Source organism: Oryctolagus cuniculus, chromosome 15, assembly GCF_964237555.1.
Source record: "Oryctolagus cuniculus chromosome 15, mOryCun1.1, whole genome shotgun sequence".
In the NCBI taxonomy this organism is placed as follows: domain Eukaryota; kingdom Metazoa; phylum Chordata; class Mammalia; order Lagomorpha; family Leporidae; genus Oryctolagus; species Oryctolagus cuniculus.
The window spans coordinates 30,398,661-30,422,209 of NC_091446.1; the positions used below are offsets into that span (position 1 = coordinate 30,398,661).

The window sequence follows — 23,549 nt, forward strand, 5'->3', positions numbered from 1 at the left end:
TTTTATATCCCAAAGCACATAAAAATTAAGTACACCCAGCAAAGAGAAAAATACCTGAAAATGACAGTGTTTGGCCATACACATTAAGCAAGACTGTTAGAGGAAAACCATTAGCTGCCACAACAGTTTTATGTTTGGGTGATAATTTGGGTGATATGACACCCACAGAAAGCTTAACTAACAGCGAGAAGGCAGTACACGTGGGACATTCCTCACCTTGAAGACACAGAGGGCCCCTGCAAAGAATCAACTGAGATCACGCATGCAAAGCCTTTTTTGTGGGGCCTGGCACAAAGGGGTGCAGCCAGCATGAGTCATCTTTACCATCGTTTACCTGAGCAGCCTTGGCAAATGTTGGCCCGTGGTAGTGGCCACCGATGCGCAACACATCCTCTGTACAGTAGAAAAACTCTGAGAAGCCATAGAACTCGCTGTTGTTGAAGTCGATTGGCGACTGGTAGATGCCATTCAGGGAGGCATGGCTGGTGTTGGAGCGAGCCAGCAGGGGCCTCAGCAGTGCCCCACAAGTCGCCCAGTCCCCTTTTCCTCGAATATGCAGGATGTGGCCATTCCTCTCCAGCACGTCTGTGAGTCCCACGGGCAGGCAGGGGTCCAGGAATGGATTGTCAGGGCTCAGACCTGTCTTCTGGCCCAGTAATCTGCCACAATGACCAAAACAAAACATGTCACCACTGTACTCAACCTCCTCTAAGAAATATAGTGTGCTTCACAGACGGCTTGTCACTGTTCTTCACGACTTCCCTACAAGGGCAGGGTGGAGTATTACTATGCACATTTAACTGACGCCAGTTCATTTGGCAGGGAAAAAAAAGGAAGAAAGAAGGCTGTGATCAACTTTGCTCAACTTTGTATCAACGTGTATGCTTCCCAGAGTAGAGTGAGACTGGAGAACCAGCTGTTCTCCCTCTTGTCTTCATTCCCACATGCCCTAGCCATGTGAACGTGTCTCAGGTTCAAAAATACAACAGGCAGGAGGTAAAGCAGAAAGGGCTGGAAGAGGTTTCCTAAGGAGACCACGATGGTGGCACACAGCGGCAACGGCCGGCAATAGTGACAGAGCACGGGCCTGCTGGCACAGACCCACTGAAGCACCAGCTCCAAGAAGAACCTGCAGAACGGGAAACCTGAGTGGGGAGGAGAGGGTGGGTTTTCCCACCACAGCCATCGCAGTTCCAGTTACTTCAAGTCTGTCCTTGCCTCGCAAATGGGTTCTCCTTCCTAGGGAGGCTGATGTGCACCTCTGGCCAAGGACAGAAATGAAAGGAGACCAAACAACTCTGCCAACTGCAATTCATAATTCATCAGCTCCACAACACACGTGCGGCCAAGAGCGGGTCTGTTGGGATGGAGACGTGCTCACGAGGGTAATGACCGAGGAAGGGAACGAGGATGTGCTCTGACCAACGGGAACCTGACTATTTCGCAGACACGGCTCCAACTCTAAGGAAAACTGTCACACAACTGTATTTCAGAAGAGAGCCATGAAGTTTTGCCAGCCAGGCAGCACAGGTCTCTCCAGCAGACTGGCAGCTACACACGATATGCCATTAGCTCATCAATCTCCGGGAATACACAGATGACTTGGACACTTGGCAGGAAACCCCCAGTGCCTGGGAAGGAGGTGATACAGCTGGCAAGAAGATGGGAAGCAGCAGAGAACAGCAGACAGAAAGAACTCAAGACAGCTGGCAACCGAAAGGAAAGCACAGCAGCTGACGAAAAAGGGAAAAATAGAAAGATGTGACACTCTCCGACAGATGGTCTTCAAAAGCCAGAAAGCCTGCAGAAGCCACCTGGGTGCTCAATCCAAGCAATGTCTCTATGGAGTTAGGAACACCTGCAGGATGCAAGCACACTACTGCTTACTCTGAACGCAGCCATCATCCGTGGTACCAGGATTCTCTAGTACACCTTGAGCTCTTAGTGACTGGGACTTACATAAACAAGGCCCAAGACAAATTTTCTTTTTTCTTTTTTAAATTATTTGACAGATAGAGTTAGACAGTGAGAGAGAGAGACAGAGAGAAAGGTCTTCCTTCCGTTGGTTCACCACCACCGCCCCCCCGCCCCCACAATGGCTGCTACGGCCGGCACATTGCACCAGTCCAAAGCCAGGAGCCAGGTGCTTCCTCCTGGTCTCCCATGTGAGTGCAGGGCCCAAGCACTTGGGCCATCCTCCATTGCCCTCCCGGGCCACAGCAGAAAGCTGGACTGGAAGAGGAGCAACTGGGACAGAATCTGGCGCCCCAACCAGGACTAGAACCTGGGGTGCCAGCGCCACAGGCAGAGGATTAGCCAAGTGAGCCACGGTGCCTGCCGAGATTTTAATTTTAACTACACATACTTTTTATCTTTTACGCATACTACAGAGCCTGACTTTCACATAAGATGCAACTCCAAAATAATTCAACAAACACTTCCATGCAAAAGGAGCTGCTAGTAGCTACATATACTAAACATTTTAAACAAGCAATCTAATTGGCCCCACCTATTCCATGATGTCATGTTTGAATGTGGGGCACAGCAAGAGATATTCCAATAAGCTACACTTTTTTATGAATCATAACCAGAAAGGTCAGAAGGGACCCTCACTCAGATTGAGAGGAACTGCTGAAAGAGGGTCTTCACTGCCGAAACAGAGTCTTCAGCAGGTACTACCACTTGGCAGGGGAGGTCAGAAAGGAGAAAGCCATAATGCTTCTGTCTCAGTTGGACATAAATGCTGGTATTTCTTCCTAATTCCTGAGGACATATCGCTTCTCCACCTTTTGGCTAAGATCAAGCGTAGTATCTAACACCTGACGACATTCTAGCTCAGAAATCCAGGTCCCAGATCAAACGCACCTGTTTTTGTTAAGAGTTTCATTCAGCACAAGCTCTTCATAGCGCTGCCGGGCAAAGTTGCCTCCAAAACCCAGAAAGGTGGTGACATAAACCCTGTACACATGTTCGGTGTGTTGCACATCACAGCCAAGGTTGAACTCAGCCAGCAGGATCTTGGCAGCTTCTTCCTAGAATGCAATGGTAAGAGGAAAAAAAAAAGGAATTTTACTTTTGATTAATTTCTAGAAAGCAATAGTACTGCAAATACACCAGGCTTCAATTTCTGTGACTACTCGTTAAAATAGCTTGTAGCATTCTTTCTTCCTCATAGCATTACTTCAAACAAAGACATAAAATTACAAGACTAAGCCAAAAAATGTATAAATTAGAGACTAAATACCAAATTAGAGACTGAGTTACTATCCCTAGTTAAATAGGAGGCAGAATTATCACAGATGATATCATTTGCTTGCTGGTACATTGCTGTGTCTTGCCATTCTCCACAATGGGAATGTGTTATTTTTATAAATAGGAAACTATCCTTTACTACAGAAATAACTTTAAGGAATTTAGGGGCTAATCATGAGATTTTCTTTATAATCTTTTCTAAACTATTCGGGAAGCCCTCAAATTCCTTATAAAAGATTTGGGACAGAGAAAGTTCAATTTTATTTTACCTCCAATAAAAAGGTGCTTTTTTTTTTTTTTAAGATTATTTATTTGAAAGGCAGAGTTACAGAGAGGCAGGCGCAAAGACAGAGAAAGAGGTCTTCCATCTTTGGTTCACTCCCCAGATGACTGCAATGGCTGGAGCTATGCTTATCCAAAGCCAGGAACCAGAAGTTTCTTTTGGATCTCCCACATAGCTGCTGGGGCCCAAGGATTTGGGCCATCTTCTACTGCTTTCCCAGAGAGCAGAATAGAAGTGGAGCAACCGGGACTCGAACTGGCACCCATATGTGATGCTGGCACTGTAGGCACCAGCTTTACCCGCTATGCCACAGTGCCGGCCCCTAAAAAAGGTGCTCTTTTTTTCTTTTCTTAAACCTCAGGTGCAAAGGTTCAATTAATGATAGTCTGCGGCTTGTCCTGCAAAGCCACACCGTCTGAGAGAGCAGGGTGACAGTGTCCTTCCCACAAGGAGCACTGGAGATAAGTTTTGGTGAGCATGTTGGACTTTATTCACAGCCACGTATACTTTTAAAGGGCAGGGAGAAGGGGCATAACTAATTCTGGGGAACACTAACATTAGGACAGAACTGACACTGGTGCCAATATGCCTCTTCAATCAGCTTGAAGGTCACGTAGCCAGGGTAGCTTTCCAGGTGGGCCTGGGCCACACCTGAGAACAGTTTACCTGATTGGCAGAAGGCAGGGGTGGGGAGCAATATGCTTGGGCTTCCCGCCACCTGCCAGCTGACTGCTGGGATCGTCCACGACAGTCCTTAGTTCATGGCATGTCATCTTGGTAAAGCATCTCTTGTTTCATATTTTATTTCCTTTGTTTTGTCCCCCAAGCCCACTCCCATTCCCATTCACTGACACAGTCAACTATTCTAGTGAGCTTAACGTATAGTTTCTGTTTACATGCATTGTTGCCAGAAGGGGATAACTTCTTGGATTTTATATATATTTTTTGACAGGCAGAGTTAGACAGTGAGAGAGAGAGACAGAGACAAAGGTCCTCCTTCCGTTGGTTCACCCCCCAAATGGCTGCTACGGCCGGTGCGCTGCACCGATCTGAAGCCAGCAGCCAGGTGCTTCTTCCTGATCTCCCATGCAGGTGCAGTTACCCAAGCACTTGGGCCATCCTCCACTGCCTTCCCGGGCCACAGCAGAGAGCTGGACTGGAAGAGGAGCAACCAGGACAGAACTGGCACCCCAACCGGGACTAGAACCCGGAGTGCTGATGCCGCAGGCGGATTAGCCTAGTGAGCCGCGGCGCTGGCTTGGATTATATTTATTTTTAATTTGTACTGTACCCAATACATCCAGTTCCAGGGGTACACCCAGAAGATCTGAAAACTTGTATCTAACAAAAGTGTGTAAGTGAATTTTCATAGCAATATTATGCATAATAGCTCAAAAGTGGAAACACTCCAGATGTCCACAGGTGAACGGATAAACAAAATGTGGCAAGGTCACACAATGGGCTGTTACTCAAGACATAAAAAGGGATGAAGTAGTGACACATGCTGCAACATAGGTGAATCTTGAAAGCACTTTGCTAAATCAAAAAGGCCAGACACAAAAGGCTACAAGTTGTATGACTCCATTTAAATACAGACAAATTCAGTGGGAACAGAAAGTAGACTGGAGGCTGTCAGGGCTGGCAGAGGGGAGAATGGAAAGTCAGTTCTGAGGAATAAAGGATTCTTCTGAAGGGTGATGAAAAAGTTCTGGAAGACTTTGGTGGACGTGGCTCCCAAGGCACCAGCAGCCAAACTGGACACTAATGGCAGCTGGGGCATGCTGGTGAGGCTGCATAGGGCGGACAAGGGTACCCACCATCCAGATGGGCAGAAAATGTCTGCCATTTGGCCACTGGGGGCATGCAGAGGGCAGTGGGAGCTTCTGACCCAGAGCTGAGGAAAAAAGGTGAAGCCATCTATGGATGCTGGGAAAGTGGTGAGCAACAAAGTGGCCACAGAGTTCATGCAAATGGTCTTCCTTATATGCCTTCCCTCTGGCTGGGAGGCAGGCAGAAATATTTAGCTTTAAAAAATATCTTTGTACAAGTGTACTTCAAAAAGTTCATGGAAAATTCATATAAAAACTATGTGGGGAGGCTGGTGCTGTGGCGCAGTGGGTTAAAACCCTAGCCTACAGCGCTGGCATCCCTTATGGGCACTGGCTCGAGTTCTGGCTGCTCCACTTCCGATCTAGCTCTCTGCTATGGCGTAGGAAGGAAGTGGAAGATGGCCCAAGTCCTTGGGCCCCTGCACCCACATGGGAGACCCTGAAGAAGCTCCTGGCTCCTGGCTTTGGATTGGCTCAGCTCCAGCTGTTGTGGTCATTTGGGGAGTGAGCCAGCAGAATGGAAGACCTCTCTCTCTCTGGCTCTACCTCTCTCTGTAACTCTGTCTTTTAAATAAATAAAATAAATCTTTAAAAAAAGTGTGAATTTCAAAATCTTTTTCACCCAAATTTAATTCCACTTTCCATGAGCTTTCTTAAGTCCATGATATGTTTCATTTCCTTTTTTTTTTTTACTAAAACTAAGATCCATCTTTAAGATTCATTACTTTAAAAAAAAAGACAAAAACAATCATTGCTTTGCTATCTATACAAGAGTTATTACAAAGGTTAATGGAAAATCCATATTATGAAAAAACTATACATGATTACAAAAATTTTGCACCAAAATAAACTTTTTTCATTCCATCTTCCTACAGGTTTTTGAAGTATCTGGTGGACTGAATTTGTTGCTCACAAGTATACTTTCTATATCACTGTTGTTTTCTAAATATTTACACACACAAAATCATTTAAGACCTTAAGCCTCTGTGAGACTCCTATTTCTTAGCATCAGAACCATGCCATCACTTTACCTGCTGAATACAAACTGACTGACACAGGCTAGCATGTCACACAAGCTAGTCAGGTCCACAAATCCCCAGTCTCACTCCAAACTGCCAGACTCGTCTCCAGCAGTCCTGTGGGTCTTTTGACACGTATGACTCTAGGCTGTTACAAATGCAGTATAACCCAACATCGAACTCGGTCTCAGGACTTCAGAGCTCAAGTGCACACACACACACCGAAACGCTCAGGACCATATCATCGCCCTTTCTACTGTGGGCCTTTTCTACGTGATTGGGCTTCTCACCCTGCTAGTTATACAGGCGGGACACTCAGCATCGCTGGCCTCCCTCCCTGCCCTACCCACACCACTTCTATCCATCACTCCAAAATACCGCTGAAAGTCTGCTCCCTTCCGTTTCCACTTAACACTGGTGAGTTCAGTCCCTTATCATTTCCTGTTCAAGAGTCCCTGACCTGTATTTCTTTCTCCTAATGACACCCAAATTATCGGTGTCATAGTCACACAGTTAACACAGTCATAAAATTCAGAGCTGGGAAGAGCCTTCAGAGTTGAATGATTTACAGATGATGAAACTGAAGCCCATGTGATTGCCCTACTCAAAAACCTCTGCTGGTTCCCCACCATCTACAAAAGCCAGTTTCTTAGCATGGCACTCAAGGCTCCTCTTGATCTAAGTGCACCTTACCTTCCCAGCCTTATCCATTACCACACCTGAGAATCTTACACCGCAGCAGGCTGTTCAACAGTTCCAGGATGTTCTGGGCTCTTTACTGCTTTCGCTGTGCCTCCATATACACAGTTCTCCTCAACCTCCACTATGTACAGCTGCTAGCATCCAAGGCCCAGGCAAATACGTTACCTTCCGTGAAGCCAGCACGGCTCTCATTTAAGCTTTTGCAAATGTGGTCAACCCTGTCAGGATCCAACCAAATTGTCACAACCCTATTTATTTATTTATTTATTTATTTATTTTTTGACAGGCAGAGTTAGAGAGAGACAGAAAGGTCTTCCTTTTTCCGTTGGTTCACCCCCCAAGTGGCCGTTATGGCCGGCGTGTTGTAGCCAGCGCGCTGTGCTATTCCGCTGCCAGGAGCCAGGTGCTTCCTCCTGGTCTCCCACGTGGGTGCAGGGCCCAAGGACCTGGGCCATCCTCCTCTGCACTCCCGGGCCACAGCAAAGAGCTGGCCTGGAAGAGGAGCCATCGGGACAGAATCCGGCACCCTGACCAGGACTAGAACCCGGGATGCCGGCGCCGCAGGCGGAGGATTAGCCTAGTGACTAGTGACCCGTGGCGCCGGCCACAACCCTGTTTAAACCAGAGTGGTCAACCACTCTCGTCCCAAAGTGGACATTCAGCATTCTCTGTGACACTTTTGATTATCAAAACTAGGAGTGAGGATTGTTACTGGCATCTGGTAGAGGCCAGGGATGCTGCTAACATCAGATGACACATGGGACAGTCACCTACAACAAAGAATTATCCAGGCCTAAACATGAAGAGTGCCAAGGATGAGAGCCCTGCTTTAGACCAGATTACAGCACTGTCATGATCTGCCTTTTACCACTGACTCCACTGATAAGATTATGACAGTGTGGCTAACACCCCTTATTCCTTGCACATTAACAGGGGCTCAAAAGTGTCTATTTCTCTCCATTCTCTATGATGAAACGTTTCCCTCAAAATACATTCTTCACATTCTAATAGAGTAAGGAATATTAGAAGCAGAAGAGCTTTTCACCAAGATGGTGTTGAAGGTGAAGAAGGAAGCTCCTGCCCATCCTAAAGCAAAGCAAAGGCTTTGAAGGCTGAGAAGGCCATGCTGAAAGGCGTACACACACACACACACACACACACACACACACACAAGAAGATCCACACGTCTCCCACGTTCCAGCGTCCCAAGGCACTACGCCTCCAGCGGCAGCCCCAATATCCTGGGAAGGGCGCCCCCAGGAGAAAGAAGCTTGACCACTGTGCCACCATCAAGTTCCCCCTGGCCACTGAGTCTGCTATGAAGAACACAGAGTACAGCAACACACTTGTGTCCCTTGTGGATGTCAAGGCCAATGAGCACCAGATCCAACACGTTGCGAAGGATTCTCTTACACTGAAGTAGCCAACGTCAACACCCTGGTCAGACTTGACGGAGAGAAGACGTGTGTTCAAATGGCTCCTGATTGCGATGCTTTGGATGTTCCTGACAAAACTGGGATCATCTAAATTGAGCAGGCTAATTCTAAATGTGTTTTTTCACCACTTTAAAAAAACAAAAACAAAAACAAAAACACAGCAGAGGGATGGAACCATCAGTAAAAAGAAAGAGAATAACATTCACTGAACAATAGGTGTGTACCAAATACCACATTCCAGGGTTTGTGCTTGCATGCTTAATCCTCACAACCTTAGGAGATACACAGTACTAATTCTAACTACTAAGATGTCCCAAAGACTTGTCACATGCTAGGCATTTGCTAAATGTTTTACACATGCTATACTATTTCATTTGCACAATGAAGGTAGATACTATTATTTTTCCTTTCTCACAAAGGAGGAAACTGGGGCTCAGAGAGGTAACCCACTCCACACAACATAAGCTAGAAAGTATATGAACAGTTATTTGGACCAAGGCAGTTTGGTCCAAAGATAGTGTTCTTTCCTCCTCAAAAACTGGCATACGTAGCAACTGAATTTCCGTAAAACATAAATACCTGTTTTGGAGGAAGGACAGAGGTTGAGGTAGGAACTTCGTAAGCAATTTGGAGAGAGGCTCCTCCCATATCCAGTATCCCTACTGTCCTTCTGCGTCCTCCTGCCAACTCCTGGGAAGTCTCAGCCTCTGATTCTGAAAGGAACAAATAAATAAATCTTTAAAAAAAGAAAAGACAACTGAAAATTAGCACTTACACACTACTGATAGGTTAAAACTTAAACCTTCAGCACTTAAAGAACTGACATAAGAAGACATTATTACTCACCATCCTCATGGTCAAATCTTCCCAAAACAAAATTGATTCCAATCCACGCATAAACCCCTAAGCAAAAATATAAAAGACTTTATTATTAATTCTCTATTACTATATCAGGTATACACCTCTCCCTATAACTGTTCCTTCCTTTCTTGGATAAAAGTAACTGTAGTATTTTATTCCACAATCTCAGTGTATAGATTTAAAATATTTCATCTTGTGATTTTCTTCCCTTTTATAATTATTTACATCTTCCCAAGTTCCTGCAATGAATACAAATTAATTGCAAAAATATGTGCTAAAAAATGTTGGGCCGGCACTGTGGTGTAGTGGGTAAGGCCACTGCTTGCAGTGACAGCATCCCATATGGGTGCTGGTTCGAGTCCCAGCTGTTCCACTTCCAATCCAGCTCTCTGTTATGGCCTGGGAAAGCAGTAGAAGATGGCCCAAGTGTTTGGGCCCCTGCACCTATGTGGGAGACCTGGAAGAATCCCCTGGCTCCTGTCTTTGGATCGGCACAGCTACAGCCATTGTGGCCAATTGCAGAATGGACCAGTGGAATTGAAGACCTCTCTCTCTCTCTCTCTCTCTCTGCCTCTACTTCTCTCTCTGTGTAACTCTTTCAGATAAAGAAATAATTCTTCTGAAAAAAATGTCAACAAATGTCAATCTTGGAATTCTCATTCTGGGCAAGATGGAGGAAATAAGCACACCTCAAGCTGTCTCCTCACTGAATGCAAATATCAACTCGACAGACGCACAGAGCAGCTTTCTGAACTCTGAAAGTGAGTGATGTGGGAAAGAGATCAAAATATAAATATCACCAAACCATCAGTGAGTGTCGCTTTTTTTTTCCTCCTTAGATATTGCTTGGCCTGGACTCAAGGGCAGCTTGAAACATGAAAGTGAGCACCAGTTGTGGACAGAAAGAACTACAAGATCTTGCTTCCTGGCCCAAGGGGCAGAGAGAGGGACTCCAAAGAGAGGGAATAGAAAAATCACTGCTTTTATTTTCCCCCTTTCTTTCCGAAATCTTATATCCTCTCCTACCCCAGGCATCCTTGCACCAGAAATGAAGTCTGGCAGGTAGCTGAAATTCTAAAGGATGTGACTGTTCCTCTGACTAGAAGGGCTACAGCTCAAGTGTCAGGAGTGCACTCATACTGCACATTCTTCTCCCTGTCTTCCCACCACCTGGTGCTGGGTGCAGACGCAATCACAGGAAGTGAGCGGCGGAGTGGACAAACTAAAGCCTGGTTTTCTGACTGGAGGACCGTGAGAGAGAGTACAGTTGTGTATGGACCCCTGGACCTCCGAGCTAAATGTGCTTGCATCTGACCCTAAACAATAAACCAAAGACTTTGAGAACTGAACTAAGGGCAGGACCACTGCCCAGGCTCCAGACTGTCCACTGACTGACACGGACGGGACAAATCCAGTAGTAATGTCCAGTCTTTGAAAAATGAACTAACAGAATCACAGCCCACAGAAGGCAGGTCCGAACTTGAGGCATGATCCTAACCAGATTAATTGCCTTTAAAACAAACAAACAAAATCAATGTTTTCCTCATCATGACTGAAATAGGACTCAGAGGTTCATAAGAGAATATTCAAAATGTCCAGGATACAAAATAAAATTACTTGGCATGCAAAGAACCAAGGAACTATCATCTCATGAGAGAAAAGACTGCGAAAGGTGCCAACCCGGAAATGATACATAGATTGGAATTACCGAAGATATTAAAATAGTTATCTAACCAAGAATATGCACAATCTTCAATGAATGCAAAAACAGAAATTCTCGCAAAGAAAGAGAATATAAGAACAAAATGGGGCCGGCGCCACGGCTCACTAGGCCAATCCTCTGCCTTGTGGCGCCGGCACACCGGGTTCTAGTCCCAGTTGGGGAGCCGGATTCTGTCCCGGTTGCCCTTCTTCCAGGCCAGCTCTCTGCTGTGGCCCGGGAGGGCAGTGGAGGATGGCCCAAGTACTTGGGCCCTGCACCCCATGGGAGACCAGGAAAAGCACCTGGCTCCTGGCTCCTGCCATCGGATCAGCGCGGTGCGCCGGCCGCAGCGCGCCGGCCGCGGCGGCCATTGGAGGGTGAACCAACGGCAAAGGAAGACCTTTCTCTCTGTCTCTCTCTCTCACTGTCCACTCTGCCTGTCAAAAAAACATAAAAAAAAAAAAAAAAAAAAGGAACAAAATGGAGGGGCCGGTGCTGTGGTGCACTAAGTTAATCCTCTGCCTTCGGTGCCGGTATCCCATATGGGCGCCTGTTCTAGTCCCGGTAACTCCTCTTCCAGTCCAGCTCTCTGCTGTGGCCTGGGATAGCAGTGGAGGATGGCCCAAGTGCTTGGGCCCCTGCACCCACATGGGAGACCAGGAAGAAACTCCTGGCTCCTGGCTTCAGATCGGCACAGCTCCAGCCATTGCAGCCATTTGGAGAGTGAACCAACGGAAGGAAGACCTTTCTCTCTGTATCTCTCTCACTGTCTGTGATTCTACCTGTCAAATAAATAAAAATAAAAATTAAAAATTAAAAAAAAAATGGAAACATTAGTAGTGAAAAAATACAAGATAAAAGTTCAATCATTTCCCTTCTGTAGACTTCAACTAGAAGAAATGTAATATCTACTTCTTTTTTTAAAGTTATTTATTTGAAAGACTGAGAGACAAGAGACAGAAAGAGAGCAAAAGATCTATTGATTTACTTGTCAAATGCCATACAACAACCAGGGCTGAACCAATCCAAAGACAGGTGCCTAGAATTCAATCCAGATATCTCACATGGACTGCAAGGACCTGAGTCCTTGCGCAGTCACCTGTTGCTTCGTGGGTAAGCATTAGCAGGAAGCTGGACTCGGAAGCAGATCGGGAACTCAAACCCAGATGCTCCAAAACGGATGTGGGCATCCCAAGCAGCATCTTAACCACTGTGCCAAATGCCCACCTTTCCTTCTTTTTAAGAAACAGAAACATAATTTGTCATAGAGGCCACATTTGGGTTGCATAAGGACACATATTTAACTCCATCTCAAAAGTACAAACCTAACAGTGTAAGCTTTTAGGGGAGTATCAATGCTGTACAGTAATTACAATAAAGAAAGAACTCATAACAAAATAACTCATCCTGATCGTTCCCTCCAATTAAACCTTCCCTTTACTTTAATTTAAATATTCACCTTACAGTTGAATTTGGAAAACTTGGGGCAACTCCTAAAACTATATATGTTTTAAAAAGTAGAGTTAGCTAACCAAAGATCTATTTGGAATCATCATTAAACAATAACACAGGCTTATACACATATTGCTTTGTACTAAGTTAAAACATATAAATTTGTGATTTATAGAAACAGCATTTTAAGATACTGATGTAGAATATGCAAATAATAAAATTGTATAACAGGATCAATAAAGTTACTGGCACAAAGATAAAAATCAGACATTTAAAATAACCCTGAACACCCATTAGAGGAGTAATGCAACGGCTGGCTGAGAGGTCAGTTGCCCCCTAGAGGCCCAGTACCTTCCTGCTTCCCAGAGATCACTTCTGCCTGAGACTGAGAAAAGAGGAAGTCAAACTCCAGTGGTAAATCTTTCACTAGGTCACCCAAGATAGCCAACTGCTTCCTGCAAGAGAGAACAAAAAGTTCAAAAATTAATCACACACTTTCTTCTCACAAACTGCTCAACTTGTCGCTTCCCTTAGCCTTGCAATGACATCACCGTTCACCCACCCCACCCACTTGTTGAGCCCTTCTTCGTTCTGATACCTCTTTAAATTTCAAAGAAACAGAATATAAAGACCAAAATGGTAACATTAGTAGTGAAAAAGTGCAAGACAAAAGGTCGATCATTTCCCTTCTGTAGACCTCAACTAGAAGAAATAGACAATCTAATTTTCTTTTTTTAAGTTATTTATTTGAAAGACTGAGAGACAAGAGACAGAAAGAGAGCCATGTAACATGTTTAAACACCCTCCAAAGTATAGCCTCCTACACAGAAGGCAATATGGCAGTAGTAATTCTTTTCTCATCTATAATGTTATAATTCAAATAGTATTGAAAGATGAGACTATGGCCCTACGTCTTTCACCACTGAGGATGAATAAGCCACAGGACATTACAGCACAGTTTCACAATCTATAAAATAGATGCAGTTACATTATTCCTAACTGCTGTGAAAGAAAGCTGTTAAAAGAAGGAACACAACCTCATCCTGAGATCTGGGCATAAACTGGAAACAATGCTTCATGTTCCCACCCAAGAAGTCCTGCTAGTGCCACAGGATTTTACAGAATCCTTCATGAAAACCAATAATTAACTTTGTAATCTCCTTTTCCACATTTCTTTAAAAAAAAAAAAAAAGAATTACTTATTTATTTGAGAGGTAGAGTTACAGAGAGGCAGAGGCAGAGAGCGAGAGAGAGCTCTTCCATCCACTGGTTCACTCCCCAGATGGCAGCTGCAGCCGGAGCTGCCCTGTTCCGAAGGCAGGAGCCAGGAGTTTGTTCCAGGTCTCCCACGCAGCTGCAGGGGCCCAAGCACTTGGGCCATCCTCTACTGCTATCCCAGGCCACAGCAGAGAGCTGGATTGGAGTGAAGCACCCTCGGCCGGGTACTGCGGCTCACTAGGCTAATCCTCCGCCTGCGGCGCCGGCACTCCAGGTTCTAGTCCCAGTTGAGGCGCCGGTTCTGTCCCGGCTGCTCCTCTTCCAGTCCAGCTCTCTGCTATGACCTGGGAAAGCAGTGGAGGATGGCCCAAGTGCCCCTGCACCCATGTGGGAGACCTGGAAGAAACTCCTGGCTCCTAGCTTTATATTGGCCCACCTCTGGCCTTATATTGGCCCACCTCTGGCCATTGCAGCCATTTGGAGAACAAACCAGCAGATGGAAGACTTTGCCTATCTCACCCTCTCTGTGTCTGTAACTCTACCTCTCAAATAAACAAAATCAAAAAAAAGAAAAGAAAAGAAATATTGTTTCTTTATTTACAAAACATTTGATGGCCAGATGTTAGTAACTGTTTCAGCAGGGTCATGGGTAAATGGGGGCTCACTATACTGCTCTCTCTACTTTTAAGATTTATTTATTTGAAAGAGTTACAGAGATGGAGAGGCAGAGGTAGATGCAGAGAGAGAGAGAGAGAGAGATCTTCCATCTGTTCGTTTACTCCCTAAATGGCTGCAACAGCCAGGGCTGGGCCAGGCTGAAGCCAGGAGCCAGGAGCTTCATCCAGATATCCCACGTGGGTGCATGGGCCCAAGCACCTGGGCCATCTTCCACTACTTTCCCAGACCCATTAGCAGGGATCGGAAGTGGAGCAGCCGGGACTCCTGTTGGTGCCCATATGGGATGCCTGTGTCACCAGGCATCAGCTTTACCTGCTATGCCACAACATTGGTGCCCTCTACTCTTTTTTAAAAAAAGAGATTATTTGAGAGGTAGAGTTTAAGGCACAGAGAGGGAGAGACAAAGAGAGAGGTCTTCCATCTGCTGGTTCACTCCTTAGATGGCCACAACAGCCAGAGCTGAGCTGACCTGAAGCCAGGTGAAGCCAGGAGCCAGGAGCTTCCTCCAGGTCTCCCACGCAGGTGCAGAGGCCCAAGCACTTGGGTCATATTCTACTGCTTCCCCAGGCCATAGCAGAGAGCTGGATCAGAAGTGGGCAGCCGGGACTCAAACCCACGCCCATGTGGGATATGGGCACTGAAGGCAGCAGCTGTACCCATTAGACCACAGCACCAGCCCCTCTACTCTTAATATATGTTAGAAATGTCTGATGATAAAGTTTTTCAATTATCAGCCTTTCTTATCTATTTATTTATTTTATTTGATAAATAGAGAAATCTCCCATCTGCTGGTTCACTAATGAAATAGCACCAACAGCTAGGGCTGGGCCAAAATGAACGTGAGAACTAACAACTCAATCCAAGCTCCCACATGGGTGACAGGGACTCAGCTACTGGAGCCATCACTTGCTGCCTCCCAAGATGTGCATCAGCAGGAAGCTGGAATCGGAAGCAGAGCCAGGACTTAACCCCACGGGTGTCCCAGGTGGTGTCTCAACCACTTAGAACCTTAGGCTAAACACCGACCCCAATGTTTTCATATGTATGTATATATGTATATGTATACACATATACTGAATTTTTTAGTTTTGCAGTGATCTTTTTTTTTAATAAAAAAGTTTGTTTATTTGAAATGCAGAATGATAAAGAGAGAGGAAAACACACAGAGAGAAGAGAGATCTTCCACCCACTGGCTTACTTCTCAAATGCCTGCAATGGGCAGGGCTGGGCCAGGTAGGAGCCCAGATCTCCACTGGGGTCTCCCACGTGGGTGGCAAAAGCCCAAGTACTTGGGCCATCATCTGCTGCTTTCCTGGGTGCATAGGCAGGAAGCTGGATCTGAAGCAGAGTACCCAAGACTCAGACCAGCACAATGTGGGATGCAGGTGTCCCAAGTGGCAGCTTAGCCCACTGTGCCACAACACTGCCCCTTCCCAAACATGTTTTTAATTTAAGTACAGCTTTGTATTACTTTTTTATTTTTTAAAGGGCATCTTCACTACCAAAAAAAAAAAAAAATCTGTTAGTCCAGTCATCTGGCAAAGAAACAAAACCAAGCGCTGATACTTAAAATACACTCCAGGTGATTCGACCTCATTTTGAATCACAGAAGCTAATAAAGCAGAAGCATTCATTCTACAAAACAGGTTCTCACAGCGATAGTTACTGTTATGTCAACAACCAGCTCGGCCTCAGAGGCAGCAACGATTTCACAAGCCCAGGACGGAGACACACATTATCAAGACAGGTGATCAGAAAACAAGTTAAAAGAGAAGAAACGGCAAATCTCTTTAAAAATTCTTAATATTCAGAGCTTCCACACTGACAGCTAACATCTTAGACCAATGGACTGTGACTACTCAGCAGGTTTTCTTGGGCTAGAAACTTCTGTGACAAACAGCGGCAATGCTGAGCAGTGCCAGGGATGAGGTCATCGTCTCCTTTGCTCCAGACCAACAAGAGGTGGCCAAACCACCAGCCAGCTTCCTCTGACTGCCCTGCTGCTGTCTCCGCCTTCCTGAGCCCCGCATCAGCTTTTCTCCGCAGCCCTCCCCTTCCTCGGTTCTGAGACTTTAGGCCACTCAGACTCCATGATCTGACATCCCTCGATTATCATCTACCCTCTTTCCAGGGTTCCTACAGTTTCTGAATGATGTGACTATTACTTATGTCCAAAATAAAAATTCTAAATTGCATGTGTAGTATAATTACAATTTTGTAGAAATCACATATAGATGTGCAGAGAGAACAGAATGCAGCAAAAAAAAATGATGCTGACAGGGTAGCAGGACTGTAAAGCGTTATGCTTTGTTTACTTTAAGATTTCCTTCAGTGACGTAAGGTTGCAGCTATAATTAAAGTTTGGTTTTAAAAGTAAATAAAAACAGAACATATTTTTTTTAAAAGACCAAGATGGATGAGGAAATAACTAGAAGACCTCTCATGTTGACAACTGGCTATATAAATAATCTGCTTCTCCACAGCAACTGTGTGTCTAAACAGAAGGAAAGAAATCCACAGAAAGAAACATTGATATATGTTATTTTATCCAGTATGTGTGGTGTAAGCAGCAGGGAGCCCTAAGTATATGTTTGAGGTTTTTGTTGTTATTGCTTTAAGGAAAGAAAGGCCACATGTATTTATCAAGGGACAATACTTAAGCTAAAAAGAAAAGACCTGGAGGCCGGTGTTGTGGCACAGCGGGCAAGTAGCTACCTTGCAATGCCAGCATCACATACGAGGGTTGGTTTGAGTCCTAGATGCTCCACTTCTGATCCAGCTCCCTGCTAATGTGCCTGGGAAAGCAGGGGAAGATGGCCCAAGTACCTGGGCCCCTGCAACCCATGTGCATGACCTGGCGGAGTTCTATGCTTCTGGCTTTGGCCTGCGCCTGGGCCAGCCCCAGCCATTGCAATCATTTGGGGAGTGAACCAACAGGTGTCAGGTGTCAGGTCTCAGTCTCTCTCTCTACCCCCCCCCCCACCTCCTTTCTGCAATTCTGCCTTTCAAATGAAATAAAAAATTTTTAAAAAGACCTGATGCCTCTGAGATTATGAACATGGCAGGAGGATGGAGATTCTAAAGTTAAGCTGATGATGATCTCACTGACATGACAGCAACAGTGCAGACAACTAAAACAAGCGGGACCATATCAAACTAAAAAGCTTCTGCACAGGGCCGGCACCGCGGCTCACTAGGCTAATCCTCCGCCTAGCAGCGCCGGCACACCGGGTTCTAGTCCCGGTCGGGGCGCCGGATTCTGTCCCGGTTGCCCCTCTTCCAGGCCAGCTCTCTGCTGTGGCCAGGGAGTGCAGTGGAGGATGGCCCAGGTGCTTGGGCCCTGCACCCCATGGGAGACCAGGAAAAGCACCTGGCTCCTGGCTCCTGCCATCGGATCAGCGCGGTGCGCCGGCCGCAGCGCGCCGGCCGCGGCGGCCATTGGAGGGTGAACCAACGGCAAAAGGAAGACCTTTCTCTCTGTCTCTCTCTCTCACTGTCCACTCTGCCTGTCCAAAAAAAAAAAAAGCTTCTGCACAGCAAAGGAAACCATCCGTAAATTAAAAAGGGATGTTATAGAATGGGAAAAAATGTTTACAGACTATAAAGCTGATAAGAGATTAATCTTCAAAACATCTAAGAAACTCCTGTAACTCAATTTTAAAAAAACCCCAATATCTTAATTTAAAAATGGCCAATAAACTTCAGTAGACATTTCTCTACAGACATACAAATGGCCAACAGACATATGAAAAAAATGCTCAAGATTATGAGTCATCAGTCATCAAAGTCAGAATGAGATATCACCTCATACCTGTCAACAAGTGTTGGTGAGGATGTGGAGAAACTAGGACCCTTGCACACTGTTGGTGGGAATGCAAAATGGTGCAGCAGCTATGGAAAACAGTGTGGGAGTGACTCCAAAACATGAAAACAGAACTATCACATGATCCAACAATCCCACTTCTGGTTATTTATCCAAAAAATTTGAAATGAGGATCTCAGAGAGATACCAGCTCTCCTAGGGTCACAGCACCATAATTCACAACAGCCAAGTCGTAGAAACAATATGAGTGTCCCCCACAGATGAATGGATAATGTATACACATGCAACGGAATACTGTTCAGCTTTTAAAAAGAAAGATTCTGCAATATGTGACAGCACACGTGAATCTTGGCATTGTGCTAAGGGAAATAAATGGGCATAAAGTTTCACCTAAGCAAGATGATAAGCTCTAGAGTTCTTCTATACAACGTTATATACACTATCAACAGCATGTAGTATACTCTGGAAATTCTGTTAAGAGGGTAGCTCTCAAGATACAGTGTTACTGTTACCACAATAAAATCACATTCTTTTAAACAAGTTCAGGGAGCTCACTTTCACCCCAGGCACGTAAGCGTGAAGGCACCGAGGAAGTTCAAAGGGGAGAAATCACAAACAAGGAGGGGTCGGATCCAAGGAAAACCTCCTTTTCCTGGTCCTACTTCTCTTCTAATGGGAGAAGAGGGGTCAGGTGGCAAGAAGTCAGGCTGAAGTGCCAGGGCCCACTGACAGATGGGGGCTGAGAAAGCAACAGAGACTGAGCTTTGCAGGAGCTCACAGAGGGACCCAGGCCGAGTCACAGGGAAGCGGGGTTCCCACCAGAGCTCTCCTTCCTGCTCCGCCATATCCAGTTCCTCCGATCACCCTCCTCCTGCCCTTCTGCAGTTAGGTTCTTCTAGGTGTCTCAAGACCCAAACTTAGTACTGTCATCCAATCCTCAATCACCACTCCCAACCCTCAATCCAAATGAAGAATCACTCTGCCGCCTCAGATAGATACTTATCCCCAAAGAAGCAAACGGCACGAAGCAGTGAACAAGCGATGGTGCCACGGCTGGGTTCAGGGTTGACTCGACCCTGCCTTTGAGCAGGAAGTGTTCTGGTGCCACCTGTGACCCTGCTGAGGGGTCCCCGCATCCCTTGTGCAGACCAGGGGCCCACGGGGGACGCCGCCTGGAGCTGCCCGTTCTACTCCGGCGCCGCCTGCTGGCATCTCACCTCTCCGGGAGCAGCCTCATGCCCGCGGTGCAGAGGATGTACAGCGGGGTCTCCTTGTGCTTCTTCACAGGCACGTGCGCGGCAGCAAAGCTCAGCAGAGGCCGCAGGTAATCGCTGGCATGCTCTGGAGTGTCAGCCACGGCAGAGATTCCTGAGGTAAAGTAAAACACTTTCTTTAAAAAGCAGATTCCATAAGTCTCAGAGAACGGATACCCTGTAAGATGTTGCAGCAGATCTTAAACATTTATTTACCTGACAGGAGGAGGTGACAGTATCTCTCTCCTTACCCAGACTCTCAAAACTAAGGGTAGCATTTTTCTATCCCTTTTCTTCTTTCCTCTCTGATGCCTGGATAAACAAGATTGACAAAAATATATTTCCACAGTACCTGGCTTGATTTTTTTAACCACTGGTTGGCTGTTACGGTCTCTCATCTGTTTGATGTCCAGCAAGTCATGGGGGTTCCCGTTATGTCTCGGCCAGAAATAAACAAAAATCCGGGAGCCACTGCTGCCACAGTCCACAACAAGTCCATAACTCAGATTTGGGTCTTCGGTGTCAGTAGCTTCAAGCTCCCCGACTCGGGCCAAATACCTACAACAGGCAGGAAGAGCAATTGGTGCCAAGCAGCCAGGCCCACCACTGACCTCATTTAATGGGTCTTCATTAAGTGCCCACATGCACCACACACGTGGGACAACAAACCCTAATAAAGGAATTGAACAATGCTGCCCATGTTTGTTGACCTATATGAGGCAATGGCTGGTTTGCTTTCCTATGGGTCACAAAAATTAGGTAACTAAAAGGTGTCTCCATGGCCAGCACTGTGGCGTAGAAGTTTAAGCCTCTGCCTGCAGTCATAGGGGTGTTGGTTCAAGTCTCAGCTGCTCCACTGCTGATCCCACTCCCTGCTAATGTGCCTGGGAAAGTAACAGAAGATGGCCTACTTGTATTTACATGGGCCACTGCACCCACGTGGGAGACCTGGAAGAAGCTCTTGGTTCCTGGCTTCAGCCTGGCCCAGCCCCAGCCATTGTAGCTATTTGGGGAGTGAACCAGTAGATGGAAGATCGATCGATCGATCGATCGATCTCTCTCTCTCTTTCTTTCTCTCTCTCTCTCTGCCTCTGTAACTCTGACTTTAAAATAAAAAAATAAAAAGGTGTCCCCATGTTGGGGAGCAGATTTGAAACAGGCTGGGTAGCAAACCTTTTAACAAGCATTAAAGAACTTAAAGACCTGAAAAATTATTTTTGTTTGCTATTATAACAAGCTTTTGGGTGGCTTGTTGTGCACATTAAGTAACTGAGACAATATTAATCATTTCTATCTGTCCTTCGTATATAAGCATAGAGAATACTGTGAAATGATTATCATTTAAGTAATATGTCTGGATAGTAATATTTTTCATTGGGTTTTTGGTATTTGTTCTTTGCTTTTACATATACTGCTAGAATTGAATTAATAAAAATGTATTTCACAACAATAATATTCTTTGCTGTAGATATGAAAAGAATACTTATAAAATATGTATGGAGTATACAAAATAATAATAAAGGGGACCAGCACTGTGGTGCAGTAGATTAATCCTCTGCCTGTGATGCCAGCATCCCATATGGGTGCCAGTTCTAGTCCCTGGCTCTCTGCTGTGGCCTGGGAAAGCAGTGAAAGATGGCCCAATCGCTTAGACCCCTGCCATGTGGGAGACTCGGAAAAAGCTCCTGGCTCCTGGCTTTGGATCGGCCAAGCTCCAGAGAATTGTGGCCATTTGGAAAGTGAAAAAGTGCATGGAAGACCTTTCTCTCTGTCTCTCTGTCTCTCTTTCACTGTCAGTAACTCTATCTCTCACATAAATAAATAAAATCTTTTGGCCGGCGCCGTGGCTCACTAGGTTAATCCTCCGCCTTGCGGCGCCGGCACACCGGATTCTAGTCCCAGTCGGGGCGCCAGATTCTGTCCCGGTTGCCCCTCTTCCAGGCCGGCTCTCTGCTGTGGCCCGGGAGTGCAGTGGAAGATGGCCCAATCGCTTGGACCCCTGCCATGTGGGAGACTCAGGAAAAGCTCCTGGCTCCTGGCTTTGGATCGGCCAAGCTCCAGACAATCGTAGCCATTTGGAAAGTGAACCAGTGCATGGAAGTCCTTTCTCTCTATCTCTATCTCTCTCACTGTCAGTAACTCTATCTCTCACATAAATAAATAAAATCTTTAAAAAAAAAAAGTAATAAAAACAAATGCCTATGTATCTGCCACCCAATTTTATTTATTTTTTAGATCTATTTATATACTTGAAAGACAGTTAGAAAGAGCAAGAATGGCTGCAATGGATTGGGCCAAGCCAAAGTCAGGAGCCAGGAATTCCATCTGGATCTCCCATCTGGGTGTCAGGGGTCAGTTGGACCATCTTCCTCTGCTTTTCCAGGCACATTAGCAGGAAGCTGGATCAGAAGTAGAGCAGACAGGACTCAAACAGGAGTGTCTTAACCCACTGTACCACAATGCTGTCCCCAACCACCCAATCTTAAAAATAAACTATTGGGGTTGGAGCTGTGGCATAGTAGGTTAAGTCACAACCTGTAGTGCCAGCATCCCTTATGGGTGCCAGTTCAAGTCCCAGCTGCTCTACTTCCAACCCAGCTCCCTGCTAATGAGCCTAAGAAAGCAAAAGAGGATGGCCCAAGTGCTTGGGCCTCTATACCCACGTGGGAAACCCAGATGAAGCTCCCAGCTCCTGGCTTTGGTAGGGCCCAGCCCTGGCCATTGTGGCCATTTGGGGAATGAACCAGCAGATGGAAGACTTTCTCTGTCTCTGCCTCTTCATCTCTGTAACTCTGCCTTTCAAATTCATCTTTTAAATAAGTAAATAAACTATTAGACTATTTCAAAAAGTGAGAGAAGGGAGAGTGCTTCTAAGCCCTAGGACATCAGTATTTTCTGTTGGGATGTTTTTCCAATTGTGTTCCAAGATATCTGGCTGACAGCAGGGAGACGAAATCAGCAAAGTGTTACCATGAAGTGCACAAAGGTCTGAGTCTGAACTTCATCACTTCCTTTGTGTGCGCCTTTCTCAGGCTCTTCCCTTATCTGTGAAGTAAGTACAGGAAAGAATATGTACCCGAGGAGGGATGAGGGGTAGGGGTCAGGTAGGAATTTTTTTCTAGATTTGTAATGGCAGTGAGTTGCCGGAAATGAAGCAGGTGGCAAACATTTGTTGCTCACGAGAATTTTTGCAGTCCTAAAGGTGTCCTTTCACCACAGGCCTCCCTGTTCTAATCGAGTTACTGGGTTGAACTGGGCTCAGAATCCACCAATCAACTCGTAACAGCTCACATCTATCACATGGCAGTGGGGCAGAAGTCTGGATTCAAATTACAGGACTCTTGCAAATACTGACCTCATGAGAGGCCACAGATAAAAAAGAACAAGGCAAGATAAGCCACCCAGCCCAAAGTGACTTCATTTTCCATCGCAGCAATTTTCCTATTCCACACGCTTCACAGGATGTTCTCTGCTCTCCTGTCTCCGAGAACCAATCCCTCTCCATGCCTCAGACAAGATTTTGAATCCCATCCCATTTTTCTTAATGAATAACTGTTCACTACTGCATTGGTTTTCAAACTTCTGGGCCTCAGAATCTCCTTAAAATATTTTTTTTTTTTTTTTTTAAGATTTACTTATTTTACTTGAAAGGCAGAGTTAGAGAAGGAGAGACAGAGAGGTGATTCCATCTACTGGTTTACTCCCTAAATGGTTGCAACAGCTGGAGCTGAGCTGGTCTGAAGCCATTAGACAGGAACTTCTTCCAGGTCTCCCAAGTGGATACGCCATCTTCTGCTGCTTTCCCAGGTACATTAGCAAGGAGTTGAACTGGAAGTAGAGCAGCCGGGACTTGGCAACCATCTGGGATGCTGTCATCACAGGAGGCAGCTTTACCCACTACACCACAGTGCCAGTCCCTTCTTTAAAATCTTAAAAATGGCCGGTGCCGCGGCTCACTAGGCTAATCCTCTGCCTGCGGCGCCAGCTTCCGGGGTTCTAGTCCTGGTTGGGGCGCTGGATTCTGTCTTGGTGGCTCCTCTT

At 45.9% G+C, this 23,549-nt stretch overlaps 1 protein-coding gene and 1 long non-coding RNA gene across 2 annotated transcripts in view; one reads left to right on the forward strand and one right to left on the reverse strand.

Annotated features, from left to right (window-relative positions):
• ENTPD7 (ectonucleoside triphosphate diphosphohydrolase 7) overlaps positions 1-23,549 on the reverse strand; it is a 45,843-nt gene that overhangs the window by 8,949 nt on the left and 13,345 nt on the right. The window contains exons 4-10 of the mRNA XM_008270324.4: positions 19,861-20,066; positions 19,473-19,623; positions 12,888-12,991; positions 9,368-9,424; positions 9,101-9,234; positions 2,866-3,032; positions 335-659 (exon numbers count right to left, since the gene is read on the reverse strand). Coding sequence (XP_008268546.1) covers positions 335-659; positions 2,866-3,032; positions 9,101-9,234; positions 9,368-9,424; positions 12,888-12,991; positions 19,473-19,623; positions 19,861-20,066 — 1,144 coding nt within the window. The remainder of the gene's footprint in view (positions 1-334; positions 660-2,865; positions 3,033-9,100; positions 9,235-9,367; positions 9,425-12,887; positions 12,992-19,472; positions 19,624-19,860; positions 20,067-23,549) is intronic.
• On the forward strand, positions 3,897-6,349 carry LOC138845323 (uncharacterized). The gene is made up of 2 exons (XR_011382330.1): positions 3,897-4,006; positions 6,240-6,349. It is a non-coding gene; the product is annotated as an uncharacterized lncRNA (long non-coding RNA).